The sequence below is a fragment of the Primulina eburnea genome, chromosome 10, assembly GCF_022965805.1.
Source record: "Primulina eburnea isolate SZY01 chromosome 10, ASM2296580v1, whole genome shotgun sequence".
Lineage (NCBI taxonomy): Eukaryota > Viridiplantae > Streptophyta > Magnoliopsida > Lamiales > Gesneriaceae > Primulina > Primulina eburnea.
The window spans coordinates 38,313,910-38,327,518 of NC_133110.1; the positions used below are offsets into that span (position 1 = coordinate 38,313,910).

The window sequence follows — 13,609 nt, forward strand, 5'->3', positions numbered from 1 at the left end:
ATCTCAGAGTAATATTCCATTAGAATCTAATTTGAATCATATCCCACTTGGATTTTCTTCCAACCCTATATATTTATACCCCTTACCCTCTACGAGTCTCGACGTGTATCAAGTTCTATACGTACGTATATATTTGTTCAATGGCCGGAATCGTGGTGGTTTTCGACTTTGACAAGACGATCATCGAGCCCGATAGCGATAATTGGGTGGTGGACGAGCTTGGCGCCACCGATTTGTTCAACCAGCTTCTGCCCACCATGCCTTGGAACTCTCTCATGGTACGTACGTGCAACTTTCTTGATAGGTTGTGTCTGTGTATGTGTGTATGTGTGTGTATATATATATATTTATATATTTATATGTTTTTTGTTTTTAAAAAAAATACAGGATAGGATGATGATAGAGCTTAATGCACAAGGAAAAACCATTGAAGACATTGAACAAGTGCTGAGGAGGGTCCCGATACATCCTAGGATAATCTTTGCAATCAAAACGGCACATGCTTTAGGGTATATATATATAATTCTCATGATACATGCATACGAATTCCGAAATTTTTCGGGTTTTTGATCTATGTTTTTGTGAATTAGGTGTGATATGAGGATAGTGAGTGATGCAAACATCTTTTTCATCGAGACAATACTTGATCACCTCGGAATAAAACACTGCTTCTCCGAGATCAACACGAACCCGAGCTACCGGGACGATGAAGGGAGGTTGAGGATTTCTCCATACAATGATTTCAAGTCATCTCCCCACGGCTGCATTAATCCTTGCCCTCCAAACATGTGCAAGGTATAATATTATCATACATGTTTATTATTTGAACGTGTCCTGACTCCTGAATCTGATCTTGCGTTTGTTTAATCGATGAAAGGGTATGATTCTCGAAAGGATCAAATGCTCTGTAGCCAAAGAAGGGAAGAAAAGGATGATCTATCTCGGCGACGGGATGGGCGATTTCTGCCCGAGTTTGAAGCTGGAGGAAGGAGACTTCATGATGCCACGAAAGAACTTCCCAGTGTGGAATTTGATACGCGAAAATCAGGGATGTATACGGGCCGAAATCCATGAATGGGTGGATGGAGCAGAGCTTGAAAGTGTTCTTCTAAAACTTATAGAAAAAATCAGGATCCAAGAAAGCTCGGTTCAACCTTTAACGGTGGACTGCAAGTTCGATAGCATTCCAATGGCAGCCAGGCCCCATGTCCTTCGAGTCCGGCAATAGATCATATGGTTTTTATTAAACTGATTTCACTTTGTTTTTTTCCTCCCTTTTTTCTCTTGTTTGCGTGGCAAGAATACGCGTTCGTACTTGTTCGACATTCAGCATGTTTAAGATTAAGATGAGATTATATTTTGTATTTGAAATCCTCAGATTAGCAACTTTTGGTTGGATTGGACTATATCCAAGAGGAATGATATATGGTTTTCTTGGGAAAAAAAAGTTTTATGATATTCTCATTTTGATGATATATCACAAGAAATTTGGATGATCGATAAGACTCAAGAGTAGGTCTCATTTGAGACCGTCTCACGGATCTTAATATGTGAGACGAGTCAACCTACCTATATTCACAATAAAAAGTAATACTCTTAGCATAAAAGTAATACTTTTTCATCGATAACACAAATAAGATATCCGTCTCACAAATACAACCCGTGAGACCGTCTCACACAAGTTTTTGCCAAGACTCAAAGCTCCATCAACGAAAATCACATCATTGAATATATGCATAGTGTTTTCTTGGCAATTAAATCTATATATATATATATAATTAATAATATAAGAGGGCAAAATATGGATACCCATAAAAAATTAAATTGGGTATATTTCAAAAAATGAAGTTGATCAATTAATTTTTTAAATAATATCCCAAAAATAAATCGTAAAAGATAATTTTTTTAAATATTTATTGATCTTTAAAAATTGTGATATCATAGTGAGTCATAATATAATTGTTAAAAAAATTAAAAATTTAAATTATTACGAAAACGCAAAAAAAATATAAAGAGGTCCTATGCTCAGATAGATGAAACAGCATACCATACCTAAGTCGGTGGCCAACTGCGGGAATCGACAATGGCGGCTCCTCCCATCTTCAGATCCTCCTTCCTCTACCCCCAGCCGCTTTTCCACCACTCATCCGCCATCTCTCCGGAGATTCGTCTCACCCCGGTCATCAGAGCCACTGCCACGTCCTCCGGATCCGCCGCCGTACCCCCACCACCACCTTCATCCAACCACCTCAAAAGCCGCCGCTCGGCAGACGAGAATATTCGGGACGAGGCCCGACGCCATACGTCATCCCATAGCTTCTCCGCCAAGTACGTTCCGTTCAACGCTGAACCCACGTCCAATGAATTCTATTCGCTCGACGAGATCGTCTACAGGAGCCGATCCGGCGGTCTGCTCGACGTTGAGCATGATATGGAGGCGTTGAAGAAATTTGACGGTGAATATTGGCGTTCGTTGTTTGATTCACGCGTGGGCAAGACGACATGGCCTTACGGTTCCGGTGTTTGGTCCAAGAAAGAATGGGTTTTACCCGAGATCGATAGCGATGATATCGTTAGTGCATTTGAGGGGAACTCGAATCTGTTTTGGGCTGAGCGTTTCGGTAAGCAGTTTCTAGGCATGAGTGATTTGTGGGTGAAACATTGTGGTATCAGCCACACTGGTAGTTTTAAGGATTTGGGCATGACTGTTTTGGTGAGTCAAGTGAATCGGTTGCGTAAAATGAACCGGCCATTGGTGGGTGTGGGTTGTGCGTCAACTGGTGATACATCTGCTGCTTTATCAGCTTATTGCGCTGCGGCTGGGATTCCATCCATCGTGTTTTTGCCTGCAAACCGGATTTCTCTCGCTCAGCTGGTTCAGCCAATTGCTAATGGAGCTTTCGTGCTCAGCATTGATACGGATTTTGATGGCTGTATGCATTTGATAAGGGAAATTACAGCGGAGCTGCCTATATATTTGGCAAATTCACTGAATAGTTTGAGATTAGAAGGCCAGAAAACTGCAGCTATTGAGATTTTGCAACAGTTTGATTGGCAAGTTCCTGATTGGGTGATTGTTCCTGGTGGAAATCTTGGTAATATATATGCATTTTACAAAGGGTTCCAAATGTGCAAAGAGCTGGGGTTAGTTGATAGGATCCCAAGGCTTGTTTGTGCTCAGGCAGCAAATGCCAATCCTCTATATTTGCATTACAAATCAGGCTGGAAGGACTTTAAGGCTGTGAAGGCGGGAACAACTTTTGCATCAGCTATTCAGATTGGCGATCCGGTTTCTATTGATAGAGCGGTGTATGCACTGAGGAATTCAAATGGGATTGTGGAGGAAGCGACAGAGGAGGAGTTGATGGATGCTATGGCGCAGGCCGACTCTACTGGGATGTTTATATGCCCGCACACTGGCGTGGCATTGACCGCATTGATAAAATTGAGGAATAGTGGGATTATTGCACCAACAGACAGGACCGTGGTGGTGAGTACTGCTCATGGATTGAAGTTTACACAGTCCAAGGTTGATTACCATTCCAATCAGATCAAAGAAATGACTTGCCGGTATGCAAACCCGCCTGTGCAAGTTAAGGCGGATTTTGGGTTGGTTATGGATGTTCTGAAGACGTATTTGCTCGACAAGGATTCCAAAATGCATTGAGTGCTTAAAATGTGTTGTTTTGTCTTGCTATTAGTCTTGAATTGAGCTGGTTAGCTAGCTGTAGAGACTCGATTTACCTTTGCCGTTATTATTGATGGAATTTTTGTTTTTAATTAACAATGTTTTGAGTTTATCATTTGTTTTTGAAGCCTTTATCAATAGCATAAGTCATGCTACTGTTTTTTGTCTTACTTTTTATCGTGGTCTCTTTTCAATGAGGCTCAATTAATTTATGCATAAAATGTTATCATTATTTTTCTGCTTCAAAGGTGCTTGCTATTCCCCCTCCACTAGCCAATTGTTGGAGGGGCTGCACTCACCCAGTTGCTTCAGATTAACTCTATCGTGAACTAATCTGGTGGTACACAAATTTTGTTGATTGTCATGCCATTTTCTTTGCTTTTTCATAGACATCTCTCTGAGAGGAAGTTTTAACGCCAAAGTAACTCTGTTGATTGTCATGCCATTTTCTTCCAGCCTAGTACTTCCTTCTGATCGAGAATCAGAAGTGAAATGGAAAAGGGAGAACAGTGTTTCTCACCAAAGCAAGGGGGATTTGAATAATCAAGACAATTTTCTTAGAGCAGGATTATTACAGAGCATGCATACCGTCAGCCCTTACAATTCTTGCCCTGTTTTTGGTGTTTAAATTTAGTACTTGGTAAAAACCCTCACCTATTCTCTCTGTCCAGTTTGAGAAATAGGTTCTTTGATGCAATAACATCAAATTTTTGTATGAGGTAATTGTTCAGATATCACGAACTAGTTATTTAGTGTAGAATCTTGCACGTGTAGGGGCATATGTTTGGGATAGAGGATATTTTGTAATTAAAAACCTGTGACATCAGGAGGTTGAGAAGGGTTTCCCTTGTCTCCATTTCATCTCATATGGTGGAAAAAACCTATTCTTGAGGGTTTCCTACCAAATCTTGTTAAGAGCTTTGGTTTTCCTTTTTGCAGGATCTTCTCAACGTGTTTACCTTGTTGGAGTCGTGGGTATGCTTTGTTACTGTTTGTTTTTTTTTTTCTTTTTTGAAGGCTAGATGCTATAATTGGTCTGTTATACGTGTCGGGGTTTACATTTTTTGTGGTTGGATGCTATAATCCTCTTTATTCTTGTCTGTTTAGTTGTTTTCTTTCAAGAACTGAACTTAGTTTATCTCAGCCTTAGCCAAGGACTTTTGGTAGTTATTAGTTTGACATGAAACATGTTATTCTTTACGCAATTTGTCGATCTTCCAGTGTTTGTTGCTAGAACTGATTAATCGAAGAAGAGATTGACCATTTTGATTTAAATAGTGTTGCCATGGCTTTTTATTTGTATGGCAACGAAGTGAAACTATGGGGGAGGATGTGTCTACTCCAGTTCAATTACACTTCGCTTAGTTAATCCTCAGTGAAAATTTGGGTGCAGACGTTTTAAAAAAAAATGGATACACGTGTGTCGTATAGCAACTAGTGGGCAGTGATACACTGAATCTACTGGTCACTGGATAAACAAATCAACGAAGTTCTCTAGCACCACTAATCTATCGTCCGTGACTCTAAATTCTGGTGCCAAAATGAATGGCCTATGTAAGTTCACGGCTTCTCAACCCCACCACCTTCCTTGTATATAAACCAACATATAGTATGTATAGAGCCACAAAGACTCCTTGATAATCAATGGATTTCTCCTATCGAAAGTTTGAAATTTTCAGTATGTTTTTCATGGCATCTTTTTTAGCCAACAACATAAATGTTATTCAGTGGGCCGATGCCCAAATGCTTTGCAATATGACCTTTGAGGGTCTCATGGCATGCGAGCCAGCGGCTGCGCTCCCAAGTCCTCCAATGCCCTCGACCACCTGTTGCTCCGCCCTCTCCCATGCAAACATGTCGTGCCTCTGCTCTTTCAAGAACTCAAGGATGTTGCCTTCACTCGGCATTGATCCTACTCTTGCCATGCAGCTTCCTGAAAAGTGCAAGCTCTCCCATCCGGCAGCACAATGCTAGAAGGATCACTTAAAATTAAGACTACTCGGGTGTTGTATAACTCGAAAGTTAGCAAGGGTGTTTAATTGATCCTAAGGAGCATTTTACGAATGTGGGTACATTTTGTTTGTATTATGAGCTTTTCTAGGTTTTCGTCTTGTGTAGCGTGTGACTGTGGTTATTGATGTGCAACAAAAAAATACGTATGTTCTTGTTTGAACCCTATGCTCATATAGTAGAGCGAGATTCTGTTTTGAAACTTAGTATGGCCAATATGTTTAGCCAAAATCAACAAGAATCTGTTTGAGATGTCATTAAGATTTCGAGCTTTCAAATCTTCCGTATACATTATCCCTGCAGTTGTTCATTGTGCAGCTCTCGACCGGTTGAATTCCTTCACCCTTGATTGGTACATTTTGTTAACCATTTTAAGCTACAACAAGTCAAACTCCTTTCACTTGGTTGAAAATAGAATTAAAAAATATATTCAAGAAAGCCTTAATAGTTTATCACCTTGAGATGGTGAAGAAGAAGCCATGTGAAAACTCAACATTCCTGACAAAAATAGTTGGAGAAAGTGACGAGAGTGAACAACATATTCCAAAAGGCCGCAAACCAAGGCATGCACGGACCTTTTGTGCTTCTACCAAGTATATTATAGAGAAAAAATAAGCCAAGTAAAAGCAACAAAGATGTATTATAGATGCAGGATCCTCCACTTTCTGCATAATTCATTGCAAAATAATCATAAAAACTGCGCCTGTTTTCAGTGCCTATAATCACAACAGACCATCTTCAACAAAAAGCAAAGCAAAAAAAAAAGAGAGAAGAAGAAACTCAAATGGGCACATATCGCTTCAACGCCTGCTTCCCCGCCACAGCAATCCCCACAATAACGCCGCCAATTGCCGCCGCCACCGCCGCAGACCTGGGTCCTGCTGCTGCCTTGTAAAGTGCTCCAGTTCCCAACCCGGCCACGACGCTGTTGATGACGTCATCCTCGTCCCTTATAGCCATCATTCCACTCTCAAGAGCGGCGTACATCAGCCCAATGACGCCACACCGATTCCCGACCTGTCGACCAGTATGACCAGATCCGTTTAGAATCCGACTAGTTCTCAGCTTCATGGTGTCGGTTTGCTCGATCGAATTCACCCCGGAGACAAAACCCCTAGCAGTGCCGGCGGAGGATCCGGCAAGGTAGCCGATACCGGTGTAGTAAGTGAGATTCTCACCCCAGGAGCGGCGCTGCGCGAGCGATTCTTCTTGGAAAAGATATTCCGGTCGTAAATCTTTGTATGGGTTGTAAAGCCTGCGAGTGGAATCGATGTCTTCTCGGGACTGGTAGGCCATTGTTGGTTGTTACAGCAAAGGGAGAAGAAGACGAAGAGGGTTTTTGCTTTTGCTTTTGCTGTTCAAACAGAGGTTTTACTTCTAATCATATATATATATATATATATATATAATAATAATTATTATTATTAATCCAATAATTGTTTTAAAAAAGTATACATTTATGTAATTTTAGTTTTCAAAATTAATTTTTATTTTTATTGAGCTCGAAAACTATATTTGAGACTCCAAAATTATGTTAGATATATTCAACAATTGAAAATCATTTTGTAATTGAGATATATAAACCGTTCTTTCAATGTATCCTACGTAGCTATATAATATTGCACTACTAAATATAGAATAAATATATTGTGAATCGTCTCACATATCTATTATTAAATAAAATTTTTGGAATAAGAAAAAGATTGTTTTATTTCATAATATAAATATAAAAATGTAACTAGCTTGAAACTTATTCAAATTTATATTTTTAATATTCAAATATTGTAGTTCTCTATGAGATAAATGATGAAATATTTTTAAATCATATTTGAAAGAAAACATTGATTACTCACAAACTATTATCTTCATCTCATATATTGCATTTATTTCAGTTGTCTCGAATTTATAAGGACTTGTAATATCTTGTCTTTTACGTTTTATATATATTCAGTTTTGATATCATGCACACCTACTGTGCTCATTTTTGTGAGCATCGATGAAGTGTCACTCACCCATTGGATGTGATAAAATATAGAAAAATTGCGCATCCAATGAGTGAGTGACATCTCATCGGTGCTCACAAAAGTGTGCACGATAGATGTGCAGGATATCAAAACTGTATATAATCTTTACTGACAAGTTTTAAAAGAAGGTAACTTGAAAATAAATCTCCAAATCAAAATATACATATATAATAACTTCCTACATTAATTTTTTTTTTGTTTAAACTCTCTAAAATGCTAAAAATATCAAAAATATCATTATAATTGTTGATTTTATTGAATGATTATTTACTAGGCTAGATATAGTATCGGAGTTGGAGTAAAATTATTTCAGACATACAAAATCATTATTAACGTGTAATTAAATGTTTGAAGAGGAGAATTTCTCAAATAATATGAATCCGAACCATATGTCCGAGATTAATTATTTACAGGACTTTGTAGTACCGAGTGCTTATCGATTTACCAAAAGCTATATTTAGTGGTAATGATGCAACTCAAATATTTTAAATCGCACAGCAGCTCAAGCACCACAATTCGATCGCTCTGTCAAGCAGGGACAATTATTGCACCCAACAATCTCCCTCTCAATAATTACACTCCTTGCAATCAATGGGAATCGAACCCGTGACCTTGGCTCTGATACCAATTGTAGGGCCGAGTGCTTACCGTTTTACCAAAAGCTATAGCTAGTGGTAATGGTGCAACTCAAATCTTTTAAACCGCACAGCAGCTCAAGCACCACGGTTCGATCGCTCTATCAAACAAGGACAATTATTGAACTCAACAGACTTATTCCATTACTTTGGAATATTTGGAACAAAAAGATGTAACCAATGTTAAATATCATAAGTGTAGTGACCCGTTCCAGAATCACCTACTAATCAAGAACTAAGCATGCGATTAACTTAATTAAAAACAATCAGAAATAAAGGCGGAAAACTGTTACCAAAAGATAGTTATACAACCCAATCGAAAATCCAGGACAACTCAAACTAAAATGAAATATACGGTACAACCATATCGAATCAAAAAGATACCGAAGAACTAAACCAACCAGCTACTCAACGTCCTCCTCCTCCTCCTCCTGAGCTGTCCAACCTGAGGCCTGCCCCGTGGGAATGGGGTGTCCAAGATAAACAAAACCGAGGACGTGAGCGATAAGAACGCTCAGTACAAAAGCATGAGTATACAAACCTATATGAAATGCACATGCTATGACATGATACCAGGGTAGTCAAGAAACATGAGTCACAAAGGATCTCAAAATGCTCAGTCTAGAGGCGCCAAGTGGATAGTGCCGCGCGGTACTCCTCTGGGTCACTGCATCCACTACAAGATCAGACGTGGACCTAAAATGTCCCGGATCACCGAAGCCCTCCCGACCCGTCGGCCACTGTGTACTCTCGGTGTCCATGCGTCCACAAGACAAGGCTGAGCGGCCCCAAGATATAGCTTATCTCGAAGGAGATACGGCTCAACATGAAATGCAACATGCATCATAAAGCGTGACATAATAGCATGCATCATATGACATATATCAATGCAGCAAATAATAATGCAACACATATAAGAATGTATACTCGACCAGGATATCTCGGATAGTACTTTCGTACCTCTTATCACAGCAAGCCTAGCCTTACGCAAACACTGCTAATCAGGTCTAGCACAAGCCTACGCAACAAAAGCATACCCAATGAACAAAACTACCATGCTCGACTAGCAAAACCAGTACTCCCCAGTACTACCAAAGGTTTAGGGTTTACCTTCGTCCGTCGACAGCCCTTTGATGTCGATTGCCTCGAAACTCCGGCGTCGCTACTCTACCAATCCTGGCAGCTCTTGGCTATCGCTCGACCGACAAACTAACCCTAGAACCTTCTAAACCTCTAAAAAATGAGACACAACTCAAGAATTTGCAATGCAAAATGAGGAAATCCGAGCACTATTTATAGGCTATGTTCGGATCCACCGAACCCACTTCGGAACGTCCGAACTCCCACGTGTCCATCGGCTCTTGACACCTCATGATCGGATCCACCGAACCTACACTTCGGATCGTCCGAACTTGCATGAAAACTAACGTGTCGATCAACTCTTGACACCTCATGATCGGGTCTACCGAACCTACACTTCGGACCGTCCGAACTCTTCGGTGCTACCGAACCATCTTCGGTCCGTCCGATCATGACCACGGTCAAAATTACACATTAAACCTTCTTAATCACCATTAATCCGTTAATTACCCAATTTGAAATTCGGGCTACTACAATAAGCAAAGTAGAACTTATCAGAATATATAGTTAAAATTATGTTTATGTCTAATAAGTTCTTGGTACAAAATTATGACAGTATGTTGTATTATGCACCACAAAAGGTGGAAAAAATCATTGAAAGACAAAAAAGAATTATTGTAACACTAAATGATATTCAGACAAGAATCCAAACTCTAGAACAACAAACAAATGCTAGTAAAATGACTTCGGTTGGAAGGTTATCATCATCCTTTGGTCCTGAACTCTTATTACAGCAAAGACGGATGGCTAAGGTGATGTCAAAACATTTAACCGACGAAGAAAAAATGATCAATATAATTAAAAATGTCTTAGAGAAGAAATTAATCTGATGAAAACTTTAGAAAAGATTGGTCTCGATGATCTCCAAAACCTTGAATTTTTTTTTGCAAATCTTAGGGTCATAGATCCGAAGATGAACACAACTGGAGGTGAACCACCAACAATAACCTGAAAATCTTCTCTTGAACCACCAATGGAAAGTGTGTGATCTCATAATAAATATGAGAGGACCCCAAACAGATTTTCATGTTGATGGAGAAGTGCACTCAGCAGGAATAAGGTCAATGAAAAGTCAAATTTTCTAGCAATAAATACCCTATGGGAAATCTGTTTTGGAACATATATATCCTTATGATGTTATGCTTAACCTTGATGTACTAGAATTCAAAAACAGCAAAACATCGATCTTCCAAACTTGCATGAAGTACAAATTTGATGTAGGATAAGAAGAACCAGAGATCAAATTAGTAGTATCATAAAATGACTCAAGAAATTCACATATTTTTTCTCCTCTTTTCTACTCTTCAATTGAAGGACAATATTTATAATTATTATTGTTCAACTAAAGAGAAGAAAATGCCTTTTTATGTTTGATGGCACTAGTCAACATCAAATATGTTGAATTCCAACGAGTAGGCGCATCCAATCTCAAGCCAATATCAATGTCAATGTTACCAACTGCTCTCACACATTCTTCAAATTTTCTCATCCCACCCTCTGAGCCTTTCACATACTTGACAGATTCTCTAATTTTATTCAAAGCTACACTAGCTATTTTGAGACTTTCTTGGACAATTAGATTCAATATATGAGCAGAACAAAGTACCTGAAAAAATTCACCATCACACAACAAGCTATCATGCAACGAGAGTTGTTCTTTCAAAATGCCTTGCATATTATCATTACTTGATGCATTATCCAATGTCAAACAGAAAACTGTTTTATCAATCTGCCATTCTTTCAAAACTCTAAACAATTTTGATGTCAATTCAACTCCTGGGTGTGGAGAAGGCATATGAACAAAGCTAAGTATTTTACTATTTTAATTTCCAATCATCATCAACGAAGTGGGCACTCAAGCAAATGTAGCCCTCACTAGTGCAGGCAGTCCATACATCTGAAGTTAAACAAAATCTATTTTTTATGTTAGCCAAAGTTTGCCTAAGTTTCTCTTTATCTCTCATGTAGATTATTGAAATGTCGTAAACAAGAGTATTTCTGGAAATACAAAGCATATCAGGATTTATACATTTAACTCAAGCTCTAATACTATCATACTCGATAAAAGAAAATGGCAAATCATGCTTAATAACGACAGCAACTAACAATTCATGTGAAATTTTTTGATCTATTTTTTTTGACCTTATGTTCCCATCATGATCAATAATCATTTGTCCAACATCATGAAGTTTTACCATTTTTCAATTTTGAAGATGACGCCTTAATGTAGAAGTCTCGTATTGTTTTCCCCCACATTTATACTCTTTCTTGCATGCCTTACATTCGGATCTTTGTATGCCATCTTGACCAATCTCTTTTTTCGTAAAATAATTCCAGACATCAGAAAATTATTTAGGCTTTTTTGATGTAGCTTCCTCCTTGCCATGCTTGTTGTTTCCAATTTTCTCATAATAATCTATGTTAATACTTTGGTTTATGGTAGAATCCATAATCTGCAAATACAATGGTGAAAAATATTAATAACTTCAGTTATTTCAAATATAACATTTTTCAAGCAATCTTCATCCACACCTTTTAGATCAGAAAAAAATTTCAAATACAAGAGAAAAATATAGATAGTACATATACAAAATCAACACCTTGTTGCATATATTAGATTATAAGAATCGTGATCTCATGGAAACTTGACATCAAATTCAGCCATTAAATAAGATTACCAATTTCTGCTTTCATATTACTACTCTATCTGTATACATCAAACAATATGTTCAATCATAGGTTTAGTTTCAAAGCTTGGAGCTCATTTAATGTATAAATGTGCATTTTTTGAACACAATGATGCTATTTTTGTACTGTTGTACAATAATTATGGTAAAGAGTTGAGATAGTTTCTAGTAAGACATGATGAATGGTATGTGGTGGTCATTTTTATCAACACTCATATGCTATTTAACTATTTCCAAGTTCCACTTATGTTTCTTATTTAAATAGTTAAATAACTTTTGGTTATTTTCCTATGTTGTATATTTAGTTTTTGGCAAAAACTTGTGTGAGACGGTCTCACGGGTCGTATCTGTGAGACGGATCTCTTATTTGGGTCATCCATATAAAAGTATTACTTTTTATGCTAAGAGTATTACTTTTTATTGTGAATATGGGTATGGTTGACCCGTCTCACGGATTAAGATCCGTGAGACGGTCTCACATGAGACTCACTCTTAGTTTTTTAATAAAAGATATTTATGCTAATTGACATGAAGAATTACCCGTGGACAAAATATAATACTTTTTAAGCATTTTTTTCCCTCAAAAACCAACTTTAATACAACAAATTCAGCCATTAACTTGGGATGCTGAGTTACAAAACCTTTACAATATGGAATACCAACAAGGAAGATCAACATCATTTGTTTCTCAGCCATTTTCAGGTACTTTTCGGGCATTCTTTCGGACTTTGATCCCTGTTTTTTGATAATTTAAAGAAATATAAAATCTCACAAATTTAAGGATGTAATCACATAATAACGTGTTCTTTTCTCTCTTTTTTTTTCCTTTGAAACCCAAAAAACAATGAGATATATGTTATTGAAATGTTTTTGAGCTTAAATAATGCAAATTTTATTTATATCATGTTCAAGAAACTAATATAAATCTCAAAATGCTAATTAAATAACTAAAAAAAATCACTTTCGAGAGCAATTTTCCAAGATAAAGCAATGGAGTCCGATGGGCACCGAGATTTTACCAGATATATTGAGCAGCTAAAATGTGTATGGCTACGGCGACCGCCTTCAACAGGCAAGGAAAGCCACTCAAATCTTGAATAACAAAGAGACAACATAAGCTCAGATGGTTAATTAAATGGTTAAATCATTATTAAGAAAATCGAGGCAGCAGCAGCTTGGCAAGAGTGAGGAGACTTATTCAATGTCCATTTCTTAAAACCTAAAAATGTAAAACTCTATCCTAATTTGACGGGCCAGCCCAACATGTTTAGGCCGCCCTGTCGGCCCACAATCCAAACAGATGAGCCCGTTTTGCCCACCTCCAAGAGGGATGTTATTTTATCAATCCAAGCCGCTCAATTTTTATGACGAGGCGTGCCGGCCTGACGGGTCTGGCCCAATTTGACAATTCTAACTACTGTAAAG

The 13,609-nt window shown here is 38.0% G+C and overlaps 3 protein-coding genes across 3 annotated transcripts; 2 read left to right on the forward strand and 1 right to left on the reverse strand.

Annotated features, from left to right (window-relative positions):
* Positions 1 to 106: 106 nt before the first annotated feature.
* Positions 107 to 1,406, forward strand: LOC140803505 (inorganic pyrophosphatase 1). Its single transcript, XM_073159404.1, has 4 exons — positions 107 to 278; positions 388 to 509; positions 591 to 795; positions 878 to 1,406. Exons 1-4 carry the CDS (start codon positions 141 to 143, stop codon positions 1,226 to 1,228), a joined length of 816 nt encoding a protein of 271 aa, XP_073015505.1. The 5' UTR covers positions 107 to 140; the 3' UTR covers positions 1,229 to 1,406.
* A 631-nt stretch (positions 1,407 to 2,037) lies between these two features.
* On the forward strand, positions 2,038 to 3,806 carry LOC140803504 (threonine synthase, chloroplastic-like). The gene has a single exon (XM_073159403.1). It carries the CDS (start codon positions 2,084 to 2,086, stop codon positions 3,665 to 3,667), a length of 1,584 nt encoding a protein of 527 aa, XP_073015504.1. The 5' UTR covers positions 2,038 to 2,083; the 3' UTR covers positions 3,668 to 3,806.
* Positions 3,807 to 6,323: 2,517 nt separating this feature from the next.
* Positions 6,324 to 7,061, reverse strand: LOC140803506 (mitochondrial import inner membrane translocase subunit TIM23-1-like). Its single transcript, XM_073159405.1, has one exon. The coding sequence runs from the start codon at positions 6,992 to 6,994 to the stop codon at positions 6,479 to 6,481; it is 516 nt and encodes a 171-aa protein (XP_073015506.1). The 5' UTR covers positions 6,995 to 7,061; the 3' UTR covers positions 6,324 to 6,478.
* Positions 7,062 to 13,609: the final 6,548 nt, after the last annotated feature.

What these genes read in the sequence shown, in the direction of transcription:
- LOC140803506 (XM_073159405.1), bottom strand. Translation starts at nt 6,994, where the DNA reads ATGGCCTACCAGTCCCGAGAAGACATCGATTCCACTCGCAGGCTTTAC.
- LOC140803504 (XM_073159403.1), top strand. Translation starts at nt 2,084, where the DNA reads ATGGCGGCTCCTCCCATCTTCAGATCCTCCTTCCTCTACCCCCAGCCG.
- LOC140803505 (XM_073159404.1), top strand. Translation starts at nt 141, where the DNA reads ATGGCCGGAATCGTGGTGGTTTTCGACTTTGACAAGACGATCATCGAG. An exon ending in TGCCTTGGAACTCTCTCATG is followed by an intron (nt 279 to 387) that starts GTACGTACGTGC and finishes AAAAAAATACAG; the next exon opens with GATAGGATGATGATAGAGCT. An exon ending in GCCCTCCAAACATGTGCAAG is followed by an intron (nt 796 to 877) that starts GTATAATATTAT and finishes AATCGATGAAAG; the next exon opens with GGTATGATTCTCGAAAGGAT.